The sequence below is a fragment of the Nylanderia fulva genome, unplaced genomic scaffold (assembly GCF_048542155.1).
Source record: "Nylanderia fulva isolate GAGA-0341 unplaced genomic scaffold, ASM4854215v1 Scaffold7, whole genome shotgun sequence".
NCBI classification, from domain to species: Eukaryota; Metazoa; Arthropoda; class Insecta; order Hymenoptera; family Formicidae; genus Nylanderia; species Nylanderia fulva.
The window spans coordinates 1,443,285-1,471,259 of NW_028190807.1; the positions used below are offsets into that span (position 1 = coordinate 1,443,285).

At 35.4% G+C, this 27,975-nt stretch overlaps 2 protein-coding genes across 4 annotated transcripts; one reads left to right on the forward strand and one right to left on the reverse strand.

Annotated features, from left to right (window-relative positions):
• Positions 1-215: 215 nt before the first annotated feature.
• Positions 216-3,721, forward strand: LOC114934615 (zinc metalloproteinase nas-1). Its single transcript, XM_029307298.1, has 4 exons — positions 216-918; positions 2,001-2,306; positions 2,675-2,811; positions 2,978-3,721. Exons 1-4 carry the CDS (start codon positions 552-554, stop codon positions 3,140-3,142), a joined length of 975 nt encoding a protein of 324 aa, XP_029163131.1. The 5' UTR covers positions 216-551; the 3' UTR covers positions 3,143-3,721.
• LOC114934616 (glucose dehydrogenase [FAD, quinone]) lies at positions 3,676-27,766 on the reverse strand. 3 transcript variants are annotated; one of them, XM_085488520.1, is made up of 13 exons: positions 27,523-27,766; positions 27,302-27,439; positions 27,000-27,092; positions 26,767-26,931; positions 26,220-26,351; positions 26,013-26,143; positions 25,687-25,800; positions 25,541-25,593; positions 25,278-25,440; positions 24,316-24,748; positions 23,880-24,097; positions 22,279-22,442; positions 21,596-22,177 (listed from the first exon to the last, which is right to left on the reverse strand). In XM_085488520.1, exons 1-12 carry the CDS (start codon positions 27,599-27,601, stop codon positions 22,320-22,322), a joined length of 1,842 nt encoding a protein of 613 aa, XP_085344646.1. In that variant the 5' UTR covers positions 27,602-27,766; the 3' UTR covers positions 21,596-22,177; positions 22,279-22,319. The 3 variants fall into 3 exon arrangements, with proteins under 3 accessions (XP_029163132.2, XP_085344647.1, XP_085344646.1); XM_029307299.2 differs by lacking the exons at positions 21,596-22,177; positions 23,880-24,097; positions 24,316-24,748; ... (7 more) ...; positions 27,302-27,439; positions 27,523-27,766 and adding exons at positions 3,676-4,382; positions 4,464-4,732; positions 5,043-5,370; ... (3 more) ...; positions 10,254-10,497; positions 14,899-15,068 and having other exon boundaries at positions 22,279-22,335; XM_085488521.1 differs by lacking the exons at positions 21,596-22,177; positions 22,279-22,442; positions 23,880-24,097; ... (8 more) ...; positions 27,302-27,439; positions 27,523-27,766 and adding exons at positions 3,676-4,382; positions 4,464-4,732; positions 5,043-5,370; ... (4 more) ...; positions 14,899-15,068; positions 20,740-20,867.
• Positions 27,767-27,975: the final 209 nt, after the last annotated feature.

Consider the following 27,975-nt stretch of genomic DNA (forward strand, 5'->3'; position numbering starts at 1 on the left):
CGAGCAATTCCAAATTTATATTAAAGCATTTGAATAATTAAGCAATTTATCTCTCGAAATTGATCAAAAATTAAGCGTCTCTGAAAGCTGATAGAGTTTTATTTAATTACGATTTTTTTGCCAAGGCAAAGGTTGCGAATCTATATTCCTGTATCTTTTAAATTTAAACCTTGGGTAGGGTAATGATTGATATGTTATCGAAATAGCTGAAAAAAATTTGGATACTTCTTGAAAGTAATCGCCGTGTCGGAAGGATTAATGACTCACGCAGGTGACCTCGGTGGTTCTTGATGTCGCACCTTCTAGACTAGACGATATCAAAGAGATACCGGATGCGCAAATCGGAACTCATGGTTATCAACGGATGGCCCCGATCACTTCCGGAACCGCTACCTACACGACTTCATCCGCACCGGGTGGGGCACGGATTTCTTCGACGCGAGGTATAAAAACACCGGAATACGACATTCAAGTGGGACTATGTCATTGCATTCGCGCCTTCGTCGTTACATATAAGAAACCGAATCGGCGAACCTGATTTAATAACGACCATGTCGAGTCGACCGTCGACCACCCTTGTATGGACGCTCGTCGTTCTTACGACGATGTTGTCGACCGACGTCGAGGCTTGGCCGACGTTTCGTCGTCGAGACGTCTTCGACAACGTCGTGGACAGTCCTGACGGATTGATCGCTCATCTGCGAAATCTCGGTGGATCACTCTACGGATTCCCGAGCAACGTCACAGGACTGAGGGTCGCGCAGTGGCACGAGGGTATGGACGTGAATCCTGAAGAGTTGGGCGAGTACGTGGAGGGAGACATCCTATTTCCGCCGATCACCGGAAGAAGCGGCCTCGCGGCGGTCTCCGCTCGATGGCCCGGTGGCATCATTCCTTTTATCATCAGTCCTTATTTCAGTGAGTAGAAAAGAGAGACTCTTTCAAACTTCAACATCTTCCCTGATGGAAAATTCGGTATTTTTTCTGTTACACAGAGAAAAATTTCAGTCATATTATTTTGACGTCGAATGACATCAGTTTTTCCCAGTGAGCATTATTGATAGGATGAACTTTTAAGAGAACTTTTTAGAGACTTAATTAATTTTTCTTAGAAATGATATCAGTAAGATGTCTTCAAAAAGTAAAGTGTTTTTTTATTCAAAAATAATTAAATTCTTTTTGTATTTTGCAAAATTCTAATAAAATGTTATAAAAGAAATGTATACTAAGAGTTATGTTTTTTTAATATAAAAATATGTAAAAATATAATACACTATACAAATAGCAATTTTTAACGATAATCTTTTTTTGATATTTAAAAAAAGTCAGATTGTGAAATTCTTTTAGATGTCATTTATGTGATGTCTTTCTTTCCTCTAAAATCGATTCATTGGAGGACTTATTGATGTCATAATGTTATCATTTTCATTATTATGAATTTTTTTTGATAACATATCGTCACATATTATCACTGTGTTACTTATTGAGAAAGCACAAAGCTGATGCTTCGATCATCAGTTGATTAAAAAACTAGTATTTCGACATTCACATCCGAATAATTTCCCAGTGAGCAATATGTTATCAAAAGAATTGTCATCTCTATATTTTATGCTCAAATATATATTTAATAATATTTATAATTTAAGAAAGAAAGATTACCTTAAAAACGTTAATATCGAAGAACGTAAATGCTATCTCCTTAATTGGAATCCAATTCGCAAGCACGCGGTTCACACGTATGTTGCTAAAATAACTTAATGGCACGCTTGCTAGAGACTCTACAGACATCATAAAGAGCTCTTCTGAAAAATATGTTACAAAAAGATTACTTACTGATATCATTTCTAAGAAAAATTAATTAAGTCTCTAAAAAGTCCTCTTAAAAAGTTCATTCTCTCAATAATGCTCACTGAGTTGCTTAATATTGAAGACGGTCTCTTTTACTGTTTATAATTCTTGTATTTTCTCGTGTTTTTTTTCATGAAACTTATGTCGCACAGATGCGCAGCAACAAAAAATCATATACGACGCGATGGACGATTATCACAGGTACACGTGTATCAGATTTAAGCCGTATACGGGTCAGGAGAACGACTTTATCAGAATTACGGCCGGCAATACTGGATGCTGGAGCAGCGTGGGCAGAACTGGAGGTCGTCAAGACGTGAATCTTCAGGTGCCTGGTTGCCTAACGCAGAAGGGCACCGTGATACACGAGCTGATGCACGCTGTCGGCTTTTTGCACGAACACAGCAGATACGAGCGAGATGACTACGTCAACATTCTGTGGCAGAATATTGAACCGAGTATACATTTTTGTATTTTTATTTAAACATAACAACATTTTTTTATCTGAACAAGATGATCATTTTTTCTCTCGATCAGTTTCTGTCACAATTAAAAATTCTACGAAAAAATTAACTTTTTTAAAATATAAATTTAATTAAATTTAATTAATATTGATGAATTTAATACAAGTTTATAAAACTGAAGTCAATCAAAAAATTTAATTGAATGTTTAATTGATGTTATTTATTTTTCGACATTTTTTATACAGAATCTCTTCAGAATGAAAAACGCTGTTATGTCAGTTAAATTTCATATACTCGTCGATTCCTGACCAAAGTTATCGGTTACCTAATACATATATTTATCATGTGTATTATGTATCTAGGTCACACGCACAATTTCAATAAGGCCCCGGCAGAAGTTACTGACGCTTTTGGTGTCGGTTACGATTATAGCAGCGTGATGCACTACTCGTCAACAGCGTTCTCCAAGAATAATCAATTAAAGACCATCGTGGCCAAAGTAAGCGCGCTATTTATAATGTATCATTTTTATAAATGTTTTTGTTCGCTTTTTCGCTTTCATGATGTGATGAAAAAGAGAGGAGAAAAACAGCACACATTTTGCAAATCACGAGCTTCTGAATATATATGTACATGTGTATGCCTCTGTATTTCTGTGCCTGTAGAATCTACAAGACGGTGGCATTTTGGATTTTATTGGTGGAATCTTCCAGGGTAACACCAGAGAGAAACTCGGTCAGAGAGAAGGTTTCAGTAAGAAGGACATTCTGAAGATCCGAAGAATGTACAAATGTAGCGAACGTGCTGGTTTTTACGATATCGATGATTAGCGATGGAACACTTTAATATAGCATATTGAGAGAAAATGGCCGGAAACAGGATATGTAATCATTATAAGAAATTCCTAATTATAAATAATTAAGAATGTTTGTTTGCGCAATAAGAAAAGAAGACATCTAGTCTTACGTATAAAATACATGACTTCTTAAAAAGCTAAGAGATATATCGAATGTGTGTGTGTGTGTGTGTGTGTGTGATCAGTATTATTATCTGTTACTGCAATTGTTAGCATATATTATAATACAATGTTATGAATGTATCAACGTTCTCTTTAAGAGTTACATACATATATGTAATACTTACATGCCTGTAACATAAGTGCATTACACATATTGTGACATATTTCTCCGTCGAAAGTTTTTCAATCCAATTTTTTTTGTTGACGATCAACTACTGATCAAAGTTTCGACATAATAGCGAGAGGTTGAAAATTTTAGGTTGACAATTTTTATTCGATATAAGGAAAAAAAAACACGTTACGTTTATCTCAAGCTGACGACCTCGAAAGACATGAGATAACATATTTCGCGATAAAATATTCTTTATTTGTACATTATTTTACGGAGCGATTCGTTGAAGAGTACACTGCGGTAATGTACTATTTACACAGTTACAAAGTCACTTATTCTATTTATTGTCGGTGGAAATGCAGAGGAAATTTGCGGAGACAATCGAAATGGTTGGCTTATTATAAAAGTTATCGCGATCAATGAATCTATTTGGTACGAAGAAAAAAACAAAACGAACTTAAACGTACAATATACCAAATGAGCGTAGAATAAAATCCTTGTCAAAAATAGAATAAAATCTTACATATCCTGTCATGTAACTAGAAAAAGCTATAATACTATTTTGCTCGTTGGTAAAATAATTTTATGCTAAAGAATAATCTCTCGTTCTGACAGAGATTATTTAACATAACTTACAAAAGTACACACTAAGTAATACTCTAAGATCCTAATTAAATGTAATTAATTAATCGTCAAAATTTCACAAGATTGTCTCTGAAAAAGGTGAATCTATATATGTTTCAAATGTACGTGTCTTTCATCTATAACGAGAAATTCGAAGAATGCAAAAATCTCAAACTTTCTTACAATCTTTTTAAATTATCTGCGTTGCCTGAAACACGAGATTTTTTTGCAAAATTCATAATAAGAATCATTCGATTTTAAATCAGCTGAAATCAGTCGACCCAAGTTTTCTTGATGAAGTCTGCCGCTCTTTCGCCTGTAACACGTTTTAATTTCCGGATGTGCAAAGAGGAGAAAAGAAAAGTAAGGGAAAAAATATGAAAGAAAATAGATATACCGATCATGATCGCCGGAGCATTTGTGTTGCCGGATGTCACCTTCGGCATGATACTCGTATCGGCCACCCTCACTCCTCGAACCCCTCTGACACGCAATTGATTGTCAACCACGGCGAAAGGATCGTCCGGTGGTCCCATCTTGCAGGATCCAGCTTGATGATTCTCAGGCGCAGTGTCATGACGGATCGCGCATTCCCAATAAGCGTCGCAGCCAAATTTCAGATGCTCGCAATTTTTCACGGGAGTTCGATCCAGCTCAAAACCGTATCTAAAAGGTTTTTTTTTTTAAATCGCAATATAAACAAATTTTATTTACCAAGTTACACTTTATTATTGTTCGTAAAATATGAGAAAAATTTTCTCTCTAAAAATATATACGTGCACTTTGACAAATAGGTATTAATAAAAATCTAGTATTGTTCGAGAAATGATAGTACATAAAATATTTGACGTGAGACGTTTACTCTGTTGGAATTTATTTGATAAAATAAACAACGTTACTCTTCTACCGAGAAAAGCTGTTTCGCTTCATTTTTGTTTGTATAAAATAAAGATAAAAAAAGAATAAAAGTTAATACTTCTTGAGTGCTTGGGTCTCCGATAATCTGATGCTAAACTTGACAGCTTCTACAAGAGCGGCCGCGTCGTCGGCGTGAGTCAGATACTTGGGGTAGATCAGCGGCTTCGAGAGTGGATCGTTGTTTCGCAAGCGCAGATAACCGCGGCTCTTCGGATGCAGGATCGTCGGGATGATGTAGATGCTGCGGTTTGCTCCCTTCTTCTCACCCACCATGCCGGTCTCCGCGCAATCGGCCAAGTAACCACCGAAGATTAGCTGAACGTCGGGATGATCCTCCCTCGGATCAGCGTACTTGGTATTTATCATCGCCGTCACTTCGGATATTCCTAAGCCAACGCCATGTTATCGATAATTACCTCTTCTGTTTACAGTTTGTGACTATTATTATATATATTTTATTATATTATTATATATAATATTATTATTATATATTATTATATTAATTTCTTACTTATTTATAAATTAATATAAATAATTATTATTTGAAAATATTTCTAAGTCAATGCCAAAAGCGATGTCATTAATAAGTACTTCTTTTTCACAATTTTGCCATTATTAAAATTAATTTCTTGTTTATATAATAAATCATTATAAATAAATTACAAAATTAAATTAAATTAATAATCGCAGTGCTGAAAAGCATGATATACTTTTGATATAACCGATTATTATATTTAACAAATAAATCGTAAAAACGAGTCGGTGTGTAACAATGATTTCTCAGAGACTCACAATATCCGAATAATTTGTGCTTCGATCAATTATTGGATTGCTGAGGCGAATTCAATCCGTCAATGCGAATTCTTGATTCATAATTAATCACCCTTTCAGGCGTCAGTTTGAGAAATGATACCCGAATCACGTTGTTTCTGCAACACTTAACATTAATCCGAATCCGTCTTATACCTTTTACGTAATTTAATCGTTCGAATCGCGTAGCTGCGGGCTGTATTCAGCGAGAGAGCCACGCTATTATATGCAACGTTTCCCCGGGGGCGATTCGTGCGAGTCAACGAGAAGGGCGGGAGAGACACGATTTTAACGCGAAGGAGCTCAGTCCCCTTCCGCGATGGGGGCTCGTTAAGAACTGAGAACTCGGCTCGGGGCTATCGATCGTTCCGAATACCTTAAAAAGCCCTCTGGGCTGTGACCGAGCCGAGTCTCTCGTGAAAGGGATACGTTTATTATTATTATTACAACAAGCGGCGAAATATCCGTATGCGGATATTTCCTCAACAATTTGCGCGGTTGAATTCCGGTCGCGCCTTTCGCAATTTATCTCCCTGTCTTTGATTATTAACGATCGAGAAAAGTTTCGCGCAAAATCGTCTATCGTATCGCTTAATCGAGTTCGTTAATTAAACGAAGACGAAAAAAGTTTAGCCAAAAGTTTCGAACAAACTTTCCCGCATATTCACCTCCTTATTGTTTATCGATCGATGTAATAACGCGAAGGGAAGTATCTGTTCTGTAACGACACTCTATGACCTATACAACTTTTTTCGCTATTATTACTTGCTAACACACGCGATATGTAATTTAGCCATGATGACAATGTAAACGTATAGATATATAATAGTAATGGCCATAAACGACGGTCGTGAATGAGAGGGATGAATTGTTCATATTAATTTACAGAACATTACAATGCACACATACTGGACATTACTGCGCTATTATTAAGCATTAACCATTAACATCATTTCATAATGTTATTATTATGAGAGAAAAATTATCAATAGAGATAAGTTAAATAATTATGGTCATTGTGTGAAATAGCTATTATCTAAATAAAATTATATAAATGATCATCCAGATAAAGTTTTGGCATCATCTTATCGTTATATAGATAATTAAACTATGTATCCATATCTACATCTTAGATAAAAAAAAGTTATCTTCACTAAATTATTTAAAATAATGTTCAGATAATTTGATTTAGAGTTTCAGAATCATAAAGATAAAAACTTATAAATAAAAGTATGAGTATATTTTTATATCTCTTCTATAATTTACATTTTTGTCTAACTGTGTTTACATAAACGATCTTAAAAATAATATTATCCAAAAGTTATCTAGATGAATCGCCACATAATTTTATTTTCTATCTACATTAAAAAAAAAATTTAAATAAACAAATGTTTTCAATATAAAATAATTTACATACTTTTATTTCACCTTTATCTAGCTAATTTTCAAGTCATCTAAGCACACAACATTGGAAATAGCTGTGTCGATGTTGCCTATTTTTTGCAGCTTTCCTTCTCATAATCGAATCATAGAGCAACGTCAGAGAGATATACAAGATTCAAACGTAGGCAATGATACATAAGGAGGCATGCGAACTAGCGGAATGAGAAATCTCGTCGGATAATTCGCGTTTGATGGATCGTCAGAGTAGAGTCACGATCGTCTGGCAAGTCGAGAGGGAGGCGATGGACCGCCACTTTAAATCGGTCCGCGCAATTCGGACGACGGTAAATAGACCTGTCGACCGGGACGAGTCACGTAATCGAGAGACCGACGAACGCGAACGTGACCATTGTGCAATACACTTTCACTGGGGCTCGTGCACGAAGCCCGTGAATTACTATGCTACGAGATGCGCAACATCTTCGACACGGCAGAGCAGGAAGCAGGAGAGGCGAATTGGATTACCTTAACGCGATCAATGAAATCGCGAAGCCAAGCCCGGAATCAGAATTGCTTGCTTAATGAGGAATCGTTGATCGCGATTAGCAGGACTTTGGGTCTACTGAATCCTTGTCGTATCCCGTTAGGATTACGAAAAGAGGACATGCTTATATATATGATTTTTTTATTCCTATCGATGACGATGGAGTGAGTGCCCGGAGTCAGAATTGCTTGCTTATAGGGAAATCGTTGATCGCGATTAGCAGGATATTTTGGGTCTATTAAATTCTTGTATTCCGTTAGGATTACGAAAAGAGGACATGCTTATATATATATATATATATGATTTTTTAATTCCTATCGATGATGATGGAGTAAATGTTTACAATAATATCTCACCTGTGCCAGACATTAGACCGTCTCTGAATAGTAGGTATTCCATGGCAGTCGCCCAATTGAGCGGAGTGGTGTCGGTATCATTAATGGTGAAGGCCAGTGTGTAGGCTACGTGATTGTGGAGATTCTTGCCGACACCCGGAAGATCACGTACAACCGGTACGCCCACCGCGTTCAGCTCCTCCCGAGGTCCTATGCCACTGTTTAAGAGAACTTGAGGCGAGTTGACAGCACCTAAACACACAGTAGCGAATGTTTATTCATATAATTAATTTCAAACTTTTTTTGCAGATGATAAAAATCTATATTAAATTATTTATGTCGCTAATATTGCGTATGATACATTAATATATTGATATATTAATTTTAATGTAATTAAAGAAGATCGATGACATGTATTGCACTATAACATATCGCTTTAATATTATTAGTCTAGTGTCTCCGAGAACATCACTAACGCGCGATTCGTATTGTTCGAGAGAAACCGAAGATGTGATTACAATCCCTTGAGACAATTTGCGAGAGGATGAGTAATTAAGACTGACACAGTGCTATTTCCAAACACGGATTCCTACATCTCTATATACACAACTTACACAATGTAGAGGGAAACATATTCGGTCCTCTGTAGCTTTCCTTCGTGTCTCGGAATTAGGATAAGTCTAGTACTCGAGCAAGGAATGTCCTCTCGAGAGACTTCCTCCGCTTGAAGGTACACAAACGTTCCATCCGACATGGAACGCTCGTTTGTTAATTAATCAGAGAATTAATTACCTCCGCTCACCACCACCTCCTTTGCAACCGTGACGCGTTGGGTCTTCCCGTTGTGGACGAAATCGACGCCAACCGCCCTGTTGTTGTCATCGAAGAGGATCTTCATCGCCGTCGAGTTCAGCATTATATGGAGATTAGGACGATTCCGGGCAGGACGCAGAAAAGCCCGCGATGTGGACAGTCGCGAGCCATTTCTCGACGTGGTTTGAGCAATAGCGAATCCCGTGTGCGTCCGTCCATTCAAATCGACCGTGTCGTATCCTGGCAAGCGGATCAGAATTTTCAGGAGAGTATATTATTTTTCAAATTTGAAGAACATTATTTTTTAAAGAAAAAAAGATAAACCATGATTAAATTGTTTAAGAAAAAATTGTAACTTAAATAGTCGATGAAAATTACCAGAAAGATTACATCTCAACTCTGTACCTAATTCTTTTCCGGCTTCCAGAAGAGCGTAACTTAACGGGGGATGATAGGGGAACTGCATGACTGTGAGCGGTCCTCCAACACCGTGATAACCATAATCCATGTTGTTCACTTGCTGATTATCCTCGCTCCTTATAAAATACGGAAGGACATCGCGATAAGACCATCCGACATTACCGAGCCTGGCCCAATCATCGTAATCCTTGCGTGATCCTCTCATGTACATCATCCCGTTCATGACGCTGGTACCACCGAGAACCTACACGCGGTTTCGCATTTTGCGTTTAATATGAATATCCGGTGTATATTGCATCGCGTGACTCGAAAATTAGAAAAGTTTTTACTAGTTGACACAAGACAAATTCTAACGTGTGCACAGTAGAAAAAAATTGTGTTTTCTTGTTAAAAACGGTTAAAATTTTTGTGGTAAATATTTAACACATTTATGTGTTAATTTAACATACTACTGTTTTGTTAATTAAACTTAAATGTTAAATTATTAAAACAACTGAAAAATATGTAAAAATAACACAATGTGCATCTATTTTTAATTTTACACAATAAATATGTTCTGCTTTATTAGTGACAAGATATATCTGTTAAAATTTACAGGAAAAAATGTTGATTTTTTACTTTAATATAAGTAAAGATGATAAAATCTAAATATGATAAAAATTAACATAATTTTTACATTAAAAGTATGTTAATTCACACAAAATTTATTTTAAATTATTTGAAGTTTTGCACTTATTTTGTGGTAAAATATTAACACAATATTTGTGTCTCCATTTAACATATCCATATTATGTTAAATTAACAGAAAAATTTCTGTGGACCGTTTGGGACATGTGATATCTGTTAAATTTCACAAAAAATTTTCAACTGTGTACATACATATATTCAATACGTCTTTTCCTTTTACATAAGGAAATTGTTAACTTTACCGGTTCTATTTAATTATATTTAATCCTGCACGTACTTTCCCTCTAGGCCAGTAACATTTTCTGTCCTCCTTGTTTAAGCAAGCTCCGTCCTCGCTCTCGGTAGAGTACTGCCAGTCGATATCGCTGCCGATGAAATTGAAGAAAAACGAGGGTATTTGAGTACCTGTCGGCTCGTCCAGTCCAGCTTCCAGCAGCAACACCGAGAATCTCGGTTCCTCGGACAATCTGGCCGCGACAGTCGCACCCGCGCTACCACCACCGATCACCACGAAGTCGTACCTTGAAGAAGAACGTCGAGCATCGTTAATACGAAATCATTCGTCTGATTTCGCGAACGGTTTGTTTCGCAAACAGGAATGTATCCGGTGTATAATAGACTTTATCCGTTGGAATAGACTAGATTTTATCCGAGTTTTCCGTCACGTATATTCATTTAATCGCTGTCAGTGTTATGCTCAGATGATTTTAAAATTAACTAGATAAAGATGAGATAAAAATATGTAAATTTATTTTAGACTTTGTTTTAAATCTAGATAATTTCCGGATAATATTATTTTTAAGATCGCGTATGTATAAACACAGTTATAAAAATGTAAATTATAAAAGGAATATAAAAATATGTTCATTACTTTGATTTATAAAATTTTTATCTGCTATGACTTTGCACCAAATAATCTGGACATTATTCTAGATAATTTAGTAAAGATTATACTTTTTTTTCATCTTAAGATGCAGATATAGATATAATATTTTGATTACCTCTCTAAAAATAAGATGTGACGCGAAAATTTCACCCGGATGATCATCTACATAATTTGATTGAGATAACAATTAAACATTCGTCGAGACGGATGAAAGGACAGAGTTTCGCAGAATATGCGCAGTTTTCGCATCCTGACCGGAATTTCGATTTCCCTCCGGCCCTCGTTTGACGTTTCGAAAGCGAGATTGTCGTGTCGCGGAAGATTGCTCGGTTCCGAGACGCGATTTTGCGGCGCATGCTCGTTTACGAAAGACACGTTAATTAGCGGAGTCGGTGTTATTAAGCGATCCTTTTACCGCGCATACGAAAATTAGAAACCGGGTTAGAGGGGCAGCTCTAGCATTAGCATCGTGTGACGTAACAGGGAAGCACATTTAGCCCAACCCTCTTTGCTTCTCTCATTCCCACGCATCTGTCACATCCCCTCAAAGCAGATATGTGCAAACGGAACAAATTTGTCATCGAGATTAACGAACCACGCAAGTTAGATTACCATTAAATGAAATTATTTTCTCTCGCGCAACTCGTAATCAATTTCTTTCTCCACTTCATTAAGTGTGCAACAAAATTAATAATTAGGTTAATATAATTAATAATTAATGAGCCATATGTGCATATACATATATCTATGGCTTATTATACATATATCTTGATGTTTAATTAATATATAATATATGCATATATATTTCAATGTTTAATTAAGCCGTTAAATATGTATTTCTTTTTTCGTACTTTGGCGAGAGTTAATGAACGTTGCGTCATCGACGTTGGCAAATTTGATTGATTTAGCGTGTCCCACCGTGGTTTTGTGCCCCACGTTGGGGGCACAGTGCACCCTTTCCCTTTTAGCTTCCAAGCCTCTCGGCATCGTGGGCGAAAGGCTTCTCAGGTTTCTCAGGAGGCTGACTCGCGATCGTACATGCTCTCCCAGCTCTGAATGCCACGACGTGCCCATATCCGCGTGTATATTGTACATGTGCGCGGGACAATGACATACTTTTACGAGCGGAACTCGATAGAACGATGTGTAGAGTTCTATGGAGCGTCTCGGCGGTCTATCGCTCTCTTTTCTCATCTCGAATAATGCGGAATCTCGATTTTCTCTTATAACCGCGAGTATCTTTCGAATTATCAACGACGGAAGATCAAAGTTTCCCTCTGTGATTCGAAGACTGCATATGATTAACGAGACCTTATTTTTGAAGTTAATTTTAATTTTAGATTTCTGGCGAAAATCGGAGGTGATCCAACTTTCTCATGTTGGAAATGAAGAATTTTTAAAGAGACGAAATAGTCGTCTTTATCTTTCTCTCCCTTTCTCTCTCGCGTATTCAAAGAAACCGCGGCCTGAAAGGAAAGGTAATCCTTTTGTGTGGGAAATTGCAATTACGGAATCGGGAGAGAAATTAATCCCTTCGTATTGCCCGAATGAATAATCCAGTCAAGAGAAACGCGAGAAATTCATGTTTAATTATCGGTCTGACAGTAATTGCAACAACGTTTGTGACGTTGATGAGATAATTCGTAATAATTGTTAAACATGTATATTCGACCCGGAGTACGTGTTATCGTTATATGTTTCATATATGTCGGATTACTGTCAAAGAGCACATTTGCCAGCGATTTGCGATTGTGGTTGTATTATTGAAACGGATAGCGGAATGGTTAGAAAATATTGAGATTAGCCTTCCCTTTTCACTTCTTTTTACTTCACACTTTATCAACGAGCCAAGATTCTTTTCACATTTTTCGCACCTCTAATAAAAAAATGCTAATTTTACGTCTTGTTCTTTACGTACTTTATTTTCATGTTATCAGATAGAGACTTTAATTATAGAGATTTTATTTAGAAAACAGGTATATATTAAATGTACCCCTTTGTGCGAGACGTGACGCAAGTAGAATGTTACATCAGTTTGTTTTTTTTTTATATTATATATATAGCTACCACACTTTTAACTTTAAAGGTTTAATTCTTAAGAATTACGGAATGCTTGAAAGAACGAATCTATGAATAAACGGTGTTTCTCATATTTATATGTGTATTTATTAAAATGCCAAACGGACTCAAGTCCGTTTAATCACTGACAGCGACCGTATGTATAAAGATTTAAAGATAGATCGAGAGGGTTTAATTGAAAACTAATCAAACCTGTTTCCATCTTCGGTAAACGAGTTTTCGCTCATAAATCTTGTTCTACTCTTTTTCTTTTCTTTTTTTTTTGTTAATCATCACGATTTCACGGATTATTTTAACACGTTTCTTTAATGAACGCGATACAAAACTGAATGCGAAATATATTGAATGACGAAATCAAATGACTGGAGAGAACGTTTAGTCATACCATTTGAATGTAAAAACTACGAGATATATTCATATCAAATCAAAGAATCTAAAAAATATATGTTAAGTATATGAAGTGTTCGCTATTATCTAAATAATTATGTGTATAGATTATAATCATCTAGATAAAGTTTTCATCTTATTTCTATATAAATAATAAAAATATGTATATTGTCTACATCTGCATCTTAGATTTAAAAAAAGTGTTATCTTTACTGAATTATCTAGAATAATTTGTTTTAGAGAAACTTGTAAATAAAAGTATGAATATATTTTGACATCTTCTTTATAATTTACATTTTTTTTATAACCGTGTTTGCATAAGCAATTTTGGAGATTGATCAAGAATTGATTAAACTTGATTTCTCTCTCTCTCTCGCTATACGTCTCGTATCTTATCTTTTTATATTTTCTCTCATTAGAGAGAGCGCAGAGTGCCGCGTGTTTTCAAAGCTTCCCGTACATACAAGAATTGCTCCTTTCGCGTGTGTCGGGACAAGAGGCGTCGATGCGACGACCAGATGTGACGCAACAAGAGATGCATTGGAACAATGGTTTGCGAAGGTATTACGTACATTCGTGCGTATACATACAACGATTTCGCAGGATAGAGACGTGCATGGATGCTCATTTCCGAGTGACAAGGAAAAGAAGGAGGAAGATGCGATGACGGAGCAAGAGGAGCACCAGTATAGTTCCTCTGGGTATTACGTGAACGACCAGGTGCACATGTGTGTCCGACACACAATCCCAATATATATCTATACGTATATACGTGCAGCACGTATTTAGGATTCGTCGTGGAACGAGAGCTTCCCGCGGATGCGTTCTCGCATCGCGGAAGAAATCTCTCCCGTCGATAAGTGTCAGGGGATCCCGCGAGAATTGCACGTCGAGAAGACGACACGTATTATTATCTTCAAATGTATATACAATGCGTCGTCGTAGCTTTATTCGCGAGATAAGGAAACTTGGACGATTCCCTCCTTCGAGTTGCTTGCACCGACCTCGAGTGAAGTTAATTACGACAATACGAAATAAGGAAACGCTCTACCTCGCAAGTTTCTAAATCCGTCATGTTATATCCGGATAATCGTAGGAGATAAACCGTGATAACGCTGCAGAGCGAGCGCGCACAAATTGACAACGATATAAAATAAGTAATATACAGGATATACAGGTAATTTAACGAGTTGATACAGGAATTTTTTCAACGATCGGAGAGATAAGTTTCTAATTTTAGATGAGTTCTTTTTATGCTTCTTTTTCGTTGCAAAGACTCATTTCGTTAGACAAGCACTCGCGTATCGATTGCCACACACACGTGTGTATTACGTTATTATAGATACACACAATGCAATTGTTATGTATTTCTCACGTCTCTCAACATGTGGGGCTCGTATACACACTCGTTATCGCGCAATCGCCGAAAGAAATCGCCTTAAGGCGGGATCGATCGATTCTCTTTCTCATTTACGTCGTGACCTATTTATCCGAATTCAACAATCACCTGGTATTCACACACGTGTGTGTGCATGAGGGTCTTTCTTATTATTACATTTGTATTATTCACCTCGAATTGACCGTGTCCCGAGTCGCGGGTCTGTTACACGGATCCTCGAGATCGCACTGGCTCCGTAAAAAGACCTCGAGCAATCCCATAAAGAGCATAAAGGAAGTTCCGCCGCATGTCGAGGCCAATGTGGGTCCCGTGGACGGAGTCAATGGGCAGTTGCAACTCATCTGGAACAGAGATCGTTCATTTTGTAGAGAGAAATTAACTTTGATGTATATCTAGCTTTGAAGTGCAGTGAATCACTTTGACGAAGGATTCGAGCAATTTTCTCAATTTTTTTTTTATTACACTAATGAATATTGACAAAGAGAGAAAAATATCAAATCTTTTAGAATTTTAAGGCTCCTGGATCCTCGCCGCGGCCATGTTAGATTGTGACGTCAGAGGCGAGAAAGCATAAGCTGAAAATTCTCAGATGCCATTTTTACATGAAAAGATATTTCGATGAAATACTATTTCAGATGACTTTAGTACACTTTAAAATAATTTCAACACTATTCTTTTCCTTTGACAATCAAACAACCGTAAAATGATCGTAATATTAAACTTTGTCATGCGGAATGATTGCGCATGTGCAAAGAACATACGGACCGGACCTCATTTTACAGTTGTTAATTGATTATAAAGGGAAAAGAATAGTTTTCAAGGTATTTTAAGAGTGTGATAAAGCCATCTAAAGTGCTGTTTCATCGAAATATTTTTATATTTTATAAAATGGCATCTAAGAATTTTTAGCGTGTGTTTTCTCTGACGTCACAATCTCAACATGGTTGGCAAAGAGCCTTAAATAATTCTTTTCCTTTTTATTACATTAAAATATATAAATTGACAGAATTATTTTCGACAAAACTAGCAACTTTATAAAGTTGCTAGTTTTGTCGAAAATTATTCTGTCAATTTATTTTACGACTAACGTTTGAAAGAGTTTAATTTATTAAAATATATGTATATTGATAATATATATATATATATATATTGATAAAAAAAGAAAAATATCAAATCTTTTGAAATTTTAATTCGAGAACGAACGCATTTTACTTGCAACACCAGATGCTGCGTTAGATCTTGAGATATTTTATCTTGAGATCTTAAGATGTATAATTATCTGCAATTTACGCGCATATTATTATTTATATAATTATATAAAACATTTATATAAAATATATTAGATAATTATAAAATTAAAGTATAAATATTTTTATTCGAGCTATAGCGATAATTATATATATTCGGTGCCAGCAACAATTATCATGGCGCACATTCTTCTAGACAGAGAGAATTTTCTCTTCGAATAATTTACCCTGAAAATCATGGTAAAATATAAGTATCTATCACAATAATAAGTACAGCAAAATTTCTTATGTACATATTAATATTTTGATCGTGATAAATATTAATCAGAGAAACTCTTATCATCCTGTCCCACGAGATTAGCATGATTGTAAGGGTATAAATTCTAAGAGAAAATTCTCTCCGCGTACTATTATAAAATTCAATGTTTTGAATAGTTGATTTGAACGCGCAACGAGGAAGTAATATTTCTCCATTCAGCGAAGAAGTTAAAGCATGTAAACAATGTTCCTCGAGCGGTCATGCACCGGTGCATCCGAGAACGTTTATCTTCGATCCGGCGGACTATGAAGCAAGCTTCGCTCCGAAATGGAAAACAAGAGCCCGGGAGAACGAGAGTGAGAGTGCTGCGCAAACCCCGCTATATCGTAACAAACATGTAATGGTCCTCGTAATAGAGTATGTCCAGTTGTAAAGTCATTCAGTTCTCGTCGGCGCGATTCAAAAGGAACGTGAGCGATTCCTCACGTTGATGAGAGGCGCGTCCTTACGATGATGCACACGTGCTTTCTACGACGCAATCGTCACGTCCCCTTGAATGCACGTTCTGCATATATGTATGTATGTATGTATGCATGCATGTAAACCTATGTGTGTATATAGCGGTGAAACTTTTTTACACCGCTTTTGTTTCCTCTTCCGACATTTCTCACAGTCGGATGCATAATCGCGTGAGGCGTAACGCGCCAAATATCTGCGAGAATGAAGCATGACGATGTATACGGATGCACGCGGATGCTCCAGTTTTTCGGCGGAGAGAAGCCGCAACGTTTTCCTTTCGTTGAGAACGAAGGATTTTCACATCAAAATCGATCGTAAATATCGCTACTTTAAAAGCAGCGATGACATTTCGGAAGAAATGCAAGCTTATGCACCTTGACGTGCAGAAATAAATATCATACTTATTGCATTTTTTAAATTTACACTTGTATATTCTTTTAAAATTGTAAACTCTAAATTTTCTTTTTTTTTTTTCTAAGGAAAAAATCATTGTTCAATTCTGTCACAATAAAGAGAATAATGTTGTTTGTTTTATACCTCTCCCTCTCTTTCTTTTTAATCCATTTCTTAGACGTAATTTTGATCTGAAATTAGATGAGAAAAATGATGTATCTTTATGTGACATAACGCGATGAAGAGGTAAGGAAACACAGAAAAAGAAGGCGTAAAATAGCACTGACTTTCGTAATCGATGGCGAGACATGCCGGTTCTCGGTCAGTGAACGTAACGGTGTTGAGACTGAAGGAGCGTACATATTCGTGAGAGAAGTGTATTATAGCCCCAGGCGAGTATACTAAAGTATCTTAATGTACCAACCGCGGTAGCTAAATGTAATAAACAAAGTTTGACGATCAAAGTCCGGAAAGAGGAAGCTGATTTTACGCCATTTACAGTGTTAGAAATCAGGATGCTAAAAAGAAAAAATAATCAACGTCAGTGTTATTTTATACATATATATATATAAATTTCCCACACATGCTCTCTCTTTCCGAAGAATTGCAGTATAATTTTGTAAGAAATTTTTCCACGCGAGCGATTGATGGATCCGCTTAATTTTGTATTTATTAGATACGCGACGCGAGACGTTAATCTCTTGATTAATTCATCGTCCTAAATTCGCCTGAATATCTTTCGCCCGAAATGGAAAATCGCGAGTGTATATAAAATGCGATTTTCAATTATCCAGAGTGATAGAAATATAGTTTTGCGCAACTTCACCGTCGTGTGTGACTTGATCATTGAGAAATTGCTCGTTCCTTGCAATTCTAGCAATCCTAAAATACATAACTGTTTCCCATTTTGCGCGAATTATCGTAATATTCAAACGTACAATCACGAAACAAGTTCATTCTCTCTCTCTTTCGTGAAAATTTGCAATCAAATTTTGAAAACTTGTCTTTCCAAAATTTTCATCTCTGAAATCGAGATAAGCAATCCTTACACAGTCGTAACATTACATCTACACAATATTGTACTTAGATGATTTTGAAATCAGTTCGATAAAGATGAGATAAAAATATGTAAATTCATCTTAAATTTTATTTTAAATATATCTAGATAAAATATAAAAGTATATAGCAATTTGTCTAGATAGCTTTTAGATAATACTATTTTTAAAAACGCTTACGTAAACATAGTTATAAAAAAATGTAAATTATAAAAAATTATATAAAAAAAGATTTATACTTTTATTTATAAATTTTTCTCGCTAATTAATTATTTATCTGCTATGACTAAACCAAATTATCTGAACATTATTCTAAATAATTGAGTAAAGATAACACTTTTTTCATCTAACAATATATATTTTGATTATCTATGCAAAGATAAGATGACGGCAAAATTTTATTTAGATAATCATCTATAATTTTCTTTAAATAAGAGCAACACTGCATCTACGATTTGGAGTTGTCTCTATAATTACGTGAGACTATGCTCTCGCATGTACATACGTTAAGTGACGTATTACATGTTTAATTATTAACGGTATATGATGTGTTACACGCAAGAGGTATGCCGTACGACACACCACGTGAATCACGTAAGCCTTGTAACAGTTTTACAGCTAGTTCGCCGTATAATGATTGTTTGCGCGCGATAATGTTATATAGTACACGAGGGTGTTAATCGGAATTTATGTAACACGAAATAACTCAGCGCCGGCATCCGTTAACACGACGCAATATCACACCGCAAATAAGTATCGTTTCCCCGCGAAATTGCTCGATTCGTCGACCAGGCCACGCTTCTCTCGATTCTCGCGAGCGCGAAAATGTAGGTATTACACGCCACGTTACATGTTTTTTAAATCTGCTTTTCCGCGTCAATTTCTTCTATTTCGTTATCCCTATTTATCACACGTATACATATATATATATATATAGTATTTCATATTTCGGCGGATATATCCTCGATATTGCGACAGAGTGTGACATTACACAATGTGTAATTACGGTGATGTCAATAGACGGGTTCAATTTTTCGCGGAATAATTTTTATATAATTTTTATGTAATTATTTTATAAAATCAATTAATTTTATATAATTTTTATACAATTTTTATGTAATTGTACGCAATTTTATGTAAATGTTATTTTATAAAATTAATTTTATATAATTTTTTATTTAAATTTTATTTAATTTTATTTCATGTTTAATATTCCATTTTTATTTAATTTTTCATTAATTTTATATAATTTTTGTAAATTGCTTTTTTTGCGAGAAAACCCGACAAATGTCACTGCTATTCAGTCTTAGACACAAGATATTATTTTCTCCTACATACATATATACACTATAACTGCTTGATTCCTTTTTAATGAATGTCATTGCAAAAATATTGTAAGATATTTAAAGTGTATGTAAGTGTATTTAAACGATTGTGCCTCGTGTTTTTTTTCTTTCTATAATGAGCTCGATTTATTTCGTTGAATAATTTATCACTTCCACATTTCTTTTACACACATTACGACAGATGCAATTATGACTCTTTTTTTTACAATATTTTATTACTAATGACGCATATAACAATTATAATTTACATTTTATATCGAGATAAACAGGAAGAATAAAAGAGAGATGTATTATTATTATTATTATTATTATTTAAAAAAAGTATCGATAGAGTACTTATTGTCAATATTATCTACTACCAGTGCATTTTGCATATCTTCCATATAAAGTCTCGATAATCTTTAAAGTAGTCGTTATGTGTATCACTCAAGAATCCCGGGAGCGCCATAACCTGCCGATAAACTTGAGGGACATGTTATATGCATATTCAACGAGAGGAAGAGACACCGTACATGTAATAAGACGGTTACAACGGTTTCAAGGGAAAGGTGGATCGATTGCTTAATGCCAAGGTATATGCTAGTAAATTAATCCGCACAACTACCTCATAGTCGCAATTTGTTCGAGAAAGGACTCTATAATTAATTAAAATATACTGCAACCCATTTTGTAATAGCAGAAACATATTGATCATATGATACATATTAAATACATATAAAATGCAATTTAGATATGCCTTTCATTTATTTTATATTATCATCGGTATAAATATCATTAGTTTATCAGTATAGCGAGTCTGTATAATATTTATACTCTTATTTGAATTATAAAGCAATTGTCAGAAATTTTTGCGTTTTCTCACATGTGTATTATTATATAATAAAAATAATTGTATCGTTCAAAATTAAATTATATTTCAAATTCCATATCTTTCTGTCAAAGATTAATGAAAATTAACGAGTTCTCTATATTTCTTTACCCGTGTATTGGAAAATAGAAATAATTGATCGATCTTCATTGATAATGATTAATACGAATGACGAATCGTTTTCCATTTTATTCGCGGAATATATAGAGGAATCTTCCATTTGATGCAGCATGCATCTGGAAATGATACTGGTTGCCAGGTAGCTGGTATCGTTGAGAGAGAGAGAGAGAGAGAGAGAGTCGGGAAGAAAAACAAGTAAACTTACCTTTCAAGGATGCTCACCCCGTATCCTTTGAAAGATAATTGCTCGACTGGAGAGACCGCGAAGCACACGGAGCGCGAAAAAGACGCGACGAGCGAGAGATAGAACTGGTAGCTCGCGGTACCGCGATCAACGGCCGACTAGACTGGTACCATTCCCCATCGCCGTGCTAATATTCGACAACTTCCACCACTTTTCTGCCGTCTCTCTTCTGCTGCCGCACTTGTGGAAGCAGTTTCGGAAACTTACGTGGTGGTGCGACTAGTTCCGTCCCCCGAGAATATTTCGCGAAAACGAGAGCCAATAATTCAATCATTTTGAGGAAGGTGCAAAGAAATTATTCCAGATGTATATTATCACTTAGATGAGTTTATTATCGTTTTTCGAAACAAGAGAAATGTCGAAACTTACGTCATTTTGACGTTTAATGACGTCAGTTTGCTACTTGGGGTGGTGGTGCAACTAGTTTCATTCTCGAGAATATTTTGCGAAAACGAGACGCAATAATTAAATGGTTAAATAATTTTAAGGATATTTTCATGACATAAAGAGAAATTATTCCAAGTATATATTATCACTTTAATAAGCTCACCGTCGTTGTTCTAAAAGAGAGAAATTTCGGAACTTATACGTGGTGGTGCGACTGGTTCCGTCCACGAGAATATTTCATGAAAACGAGACAAGGAAATTACTCGAGGTGCGTATTATCACTTTAATAAGCTCATCATCGTTGTTTTGAAAGAATAAAAAAATATATGTTAGATTGAGGCGATATACGTAGAATAAATATCGTATATGATTATTACTGAAAGAATGACATGAGAATTTCGCAGATAATATAATTGTTGAATATTAAAAATGATCTTAATTCAAGTTTATTTATATTATAAATCCAAGTACATAAGATATTTCTCACATTAATATTATTATAATTATAATAAAATCGCTGTCAAAATGAGCGCTTAAATTACCGAAAAGACACCGAGTGAAAACATCTATGAATCTAAAATCTGAATTCAATTAACTTTATAAATTTATTCCTTTTCGTGAACAGTAGCCATTATCTGCCATCATCGTTCTCCAAAACGCGTGAAATGCCGTGGCTTTTCGCTATACCATTGTATTGTATTCTCTGGCCCGATAATCGTGGAAGAATTTCGGTCTTTACAGAAACGATCTTGCGCCATGGAAAGGAAGAGGAAACGATAAAGAGGCAATAAAAAGCATCCATGCGCACAAATAGAACGGTATCGTTTCCCATCACGATTCCGTCATTTCGGTGCTGCTGAATGAAAGGTTGTCATAGACTTTGTGTCGTGACTTTAACATTTGTTATAATATTCTCGATCCTCTTTCTTTCTTTTGCCATTATTATTATAAGCGCAATCAGTTCTTTCCTCGTCTGGCTCGTATCGAGAGGAAACGCGAGCGGAATATCCGACTGAAAATGAAATTCGGAACCGGTTTGCATCTTTTGCAAGTCACGCAGAACGAGATAAAAATGTCGAGTTGCCATTTGACATATGCGAACATGCCACGTACCTGATTTCCTTCCTCGTTCAACGAAATGTTCGAAATCTTATTTAGACGTGATCCTTCATATTCGCGTTGCGATTTGTCGACGTCGTCGACGGATATTGTGTCGTAAGGATACTTTGCAAGGCCGTAGAGTTTCTCGTCTCGAGAACTGTAATCGCTTTGTCCCGCTGTAATAGATGGATTGAAAGATTATCATTACCCATCTACGAATCGTGTAATAGAAATTTCGGCTCCTCGTTTCATCTCTAATTGGATTTTTCACGAAAGTTTCTACGTCAGCCATCGCATACAATTTCGATTTGTATACATCTCAATTATCGTTGAAAATTGTCGTATATATTTTTAGTGGCAAATCTATTTTAAATTGATAGGTTTTCGTTCATCGAAGATATATACTCGCTCCAAAAAGAAGCGGTACAGTTAAAATTTGGAAAAAAGTCAAATTTTAAATGATGATAACTTCGTAAATAATAAAGATAGAAAGGTTTCTAAAAAATGAAAATAAAGCCTGGAATTTGTACTTTGAGAATCTACTTATTTTCATGTTGCGAGATAAATTTATTAAAAATGGCGAATGACAAAACGAGAATGTGCAAAATTGAAAAATAATGATCCGAGTTTGCTAAGGTACATGACGTGAGTCAAATATTGCAACTCAATGGGACTAAAAGCATATGATAGTATAGAATTTCCCCTTTAAAATGCTTTTTTATTCATCTCGATACAATGATTTTTCGCAGAGTTATTTCTATTTAAAGTAAAAAGCTGTCTTTTTACTCAAATGCAAATATCTCGGCGAAAAATCATTGTATCAAAATGAATAAAAAAGCATTTTAAAGGGGAGACTCTGTACTATTATATACTTTTCATCTCATTGAGTTGTGATATTTGACTCACGCCATGTACTTTGCTTAACTCAATTATTATTTTTCAATTTTGCACATTCTCGTTTTGTCATCCGCCATTTTTAATAAATTTATCTCGCAACATTGAAATAAATATATTCTCAAAGTACGGATTCCAGGCTTTATTTTCATTTTTTAGAAACCTTTCTATCTTTATTATTTACGAAGTTATCGTCATTTGAAATTTGAGATTTTTTTCCAAATTTTAAGTGTACCGCTTTTTTTGGAGTGAGTGTATATATGTATATCGAATAATTAAGAGCTAGTTGTTCCCAATCGCTGGGTAAAAACCTGACAGATAGCATATCTTCGTCTTTTTTCAAATAAGTTTTTAAAAAAAGACGAACATATATGCTATCTGTCGATAAAATTTACCAACCAGTTGGAACAACCGGCTCTAAATCACCTAATTTTCGAAAAAATGTTTCTTTGCATTATTTTGTTTATAGAGATTATTTATAATCTAATGTGAAATTGGCAGAATTATTCTTAGAACAATCCGATGTAGGATTAATGACGCTCGATTTGAATTCTTGTTCTTGTATTGACTGCAGCTTATTCCGTTCTAGATAATCGTGATTCATAAACCCGTCGTAGAGTCTCGTGTGGCTCGATTACAATGGAAATAAATCATTACCATGCCAATTCTCTTTATGGAAAGTAATAATAAATGTTTATAATCCCTTGAAGTATACTCACGTCGTAGTAATTGTCCGTTCCTGGGCGAATCTCTGGCGTAATAATAACGTTTGTCTCTTCTGTTCCGGAAAACTTGGTATAATAGCCAGACGAATCATTGAAATAATTCGTCTCAAAGTTTTCTGCTTCGACAATCACGGAATCGTTGATATAATTACCATTCTTGTCGTCCACAATTGTTGAGATATCATCCGTCTTTGAAGCTGCCGTCTTTGCATCTGAAACAGAGAGAGAAATTGTACTCTCTTTTTTAAATTTAATTTAAATTAAATTAATAAAATTTAATTTTTTTAAATATAATTTTCTTCATATAAAAAATAGTTTAAATAAATTCCTTGACTCTTCTTCTTACACTCGAATAATTCGAATATTTCAATTGAAATTTTTAAATATTATAATAGCCATTTTTTGATCCTTGCAATTAACAGGTGAATACCTGTAGATGCCATTTTTGACAAGGATATAAAAGCAGTCGCCTCATTAAAAGATTGACGATTGAACACATAAGTTAAAAATGGAAAGACTTCTCGTTCTCGGGTATCCTCGACAAGGATCACCGGTTCGTATGGCGGCAGTAAAATCCTGTATGGTTCCTGAGGCGTGTATCCCCATCTGTTATCGTTCTCGTCTTTTATCTCCAACAATTCTGTGGGATGCGGATCGTTCTTTATCCAGATCGGATAATTGTGCCCGACAAAGTTGATGCCGTCCAACACCACAGAAAACGACAACGTGTTGCTCGCTATATAGACCTTCTTCGGCATCTCTAATCTCTTCGCGTCACGCGACGTAGTTGATTCGATTTTTTCTTCAGCGAGCAAAATTGTCGGAAAGGTTGCGTTGGTCGAGTCAGCGAGTTCAGAAGTGATCTAGAAAAATTATTAAAGAGTATAATCAAATTCCTCCTTTTCATTATCTCCAATGAAGCTAAATTATGGCTTAAATGAAAGTTTATGACTAGTAGATTAATCTTAAAAAAATGTTATGCTGAGGCAAGCAAACATTCCAAAGAAATAATACTAATACTTAAAATTACACAATATGTATGAAATAAAATAGAAAAGAAATATAACTTCTACATTAGAAGCATAAAATTTATTTGAATAAGCATATTGTAGTTCAAATATTATTTTTGTTTAATTTGTAATCATTTTAAACGTCTGCCATCTGTTGCTAACAATTTTTTTGGATCGTTTATTTGCTCGCCTCATCATAATATTTTAAAGGGTTGATCTATTAGTCTCATAAATTTTATTAAAACCATCATTTAGCTAAATTAGAGATTAGGGAGAAGATAAATAGGGGAGGTTTTTTTGATGGAGACTTGACCATATATTTTTTAATATTTCAATGTCGCTGAATATTTTTTAAAAAAGTAATACTTATGATATTTTGCACCTCAATAACATCGTTTGTCGATGGTTTATTGTAATTCCACGAAGATTTCGGATAAGGCAGCGTCGAATCTTGATTTATGGATGACTCGAAAGATTTTGCGATTAAATCTGAACTCGTCGTTGCGGTTTGCCGATGAGTCAATGAAATTTCCGTATCATATTTTCTGCGAAAAGAATGCAGTAGAGTTGCAAAGTGAACCTCATGCTGGTGTCCACAAAATATTGATTTATAACGTTAGCCGGAAAGGTCCGTGATTAACTTACGTGGGTGTCGTGTGGCGTAAACTTGATCTTAGCGTTGAAGTTGTCAAAGTCGACTGAAAACGTAAATGAAGAGTAGTCTTTTAGCTTTGCTCCCTTCAATTTCCCCGAGGTCTTTAACTCGTTCGCAAGAAAAGTATATTCTTCACCTTTTCCCCCGTGATTGAATAAATCGTCTGCGAGTTCATTTTTCTCTCCAGTTCTTGAACCAGTTTGCTCTCCATTTGCACTAGGGTTTTTCCAGTTGGGGGTTGCTCGACGACCTACATTTGTTTCTATCAAAATTTATTTAGCAGATATTTTTAGCGATTTCACGTTTTAATGCACCGATTGTCGTCAGAATTCCAAGAACGAACTAAATTAAGTTGATCGAATTATTGTTCGCGGAAGTATTTTTGCTCCTCGGAATTCAATTCGGCGAATCCCTTGCGCGCGTTTTTGCATAGACTAGTTAAAAGTTTAAGAAACGAATTACCTTGTCCAATGCTCGACACGATCTCTCGACGGTGCAGTTGAAACCTTTGCAAGCACCTACAATTCGTACGACACATTTTTGCGATCGCGGGCAGATCCAACCGCGGCAGTACTTGCTAATTAGCTCGTCTTCTGCGAATAGAACAAAATCATGGAGTCATTATTCTCATGTGAATGAGCGGAGTCTTTGGTTTTATCGCAAACAGACCGACGGTGAAGGTGCAGTCGGACGTATGCGTGCACCGTGCATCGAGACAATTGTTTTCCGGTCGCCGTAAGAAACACTCGTATTCCGAGGTGCAGTTCAAACTTCTGCATTCGTCGAACCAAGTCTGCACGTCTGCAAACGATTAGCCTTAATTACCTTGACGCCGCGTAATTCTTTGTCAATTCTTTCTCGAATACGTCAACGCGCGATAACTTTAGAAATATTGGAGTGATCAAAAAATAAGCAATTCCAAAAATTTGTTAACAATAGATGACGCAATACTTTTTATGTATTTTTGTCATTCGATTTGTCATCATTTGTGTCTAACAGCATTTTTGGATCATTTATTTGTTTGAAACATTCGCCCGCCTTAACACAATATTTTTTAGGGTTAATCTAAGTCATAAATCTTTATTTAAGTCACCATTTAGCTCAATTGGAGGTAGTGAAATAAAGAGGAGGAAATTTGACCGACCTATTTGATGAAGACGCATGAAAATAATTAATAAATCAGATTAAATATTAGTAAATTAAATTTGTCTTAAACCTGGCATCTCCGCGCAACTTCTTATAAGTTTGCAGGGTGGATTGACACAATAAGTTTCCCGCAAGATGCAACGTTTCCCGGATGGACATTCAAAACCGGCACAGGAAGCTGCACCCTCGTAATATTCCTTCTCTGATACGCAACGCGCTATTTGTTGCTTGCATTCTGAAAAAAATTTACGTTTTAATTAGTACATTGTTTTCATTTCACCAGGAAAATATAAATATAATTACGTTCATCCCAGCGGCATTCTCGAACTTTAATGGTGCATATGTGTCCTCTGTTGCAGCGAACAGTGTCGCACGTTCGAGGTCCTTTCAACGATTCTAAAAATAAATAAAATTGCATCGCAAAAAATCTATATTTATCAAGTCGCGTAATTCTAACTGTATAATTAATTTAGAATAATTTAGGATAATTAAAATTAATGAAACGAAAAAGGAAAGCCAATCTAGAATTTAAAAGAATCGAAATAAAAATAAAATAAGAAAATATACATCTCCGAAGAGACAGGTCTTTCTTATATAAAACTCACCTTTTCTAGACTTGGAACAGTACAACATTCCGGGACAGGGTGGCTCTTTGCACCAAAATCTCCGTTTGATGCATCGACTGCCGCTTTCGCAATGCAGATGAGTGCATCCTTTTGAGTACTCGTCTCCCGATTCTTCCGCTACAAAGAGTTAACATAATTTTTCCAGATTTAAAGCGCATACTCGGCGTATAAAATTGCGTAGAACTCGAAATTAAACTCACCGTGAACGTAAAGACTTTGGAAGTGTAAAAAGAAAAGGAACCAAGTTGAATGTAGGATAAAAATATATTCGCGTCTCATGATGTGATAGTGCCGATCGCACGACGTTTATTTCAATGCACCTGTGCACCGATGTAGCTATAGATGTAATAGCGCGTAATGTAAGCAATTGATGTAACCAGAGCTGCGTAGCATATTGTGTCAATACAGTAGTTATATCTCGTTGAAAGCTATTGTTATAGAAATTGAAACGAAAAAATAAGTTGAAAGAAGATACGTGTAAAATAAGTTTCGCATATCCGAAAACTCTGTGGCATTTTTAGAAAGTTTTTACATTTATTTTACCAAGTTGTTGTATCATATATTTTTATGACGCAAGATATACATATTAATAAATATATTTTAACATATTTTTAATACATATTTGTTTTTAATACAATTTGATTTATTAAAAA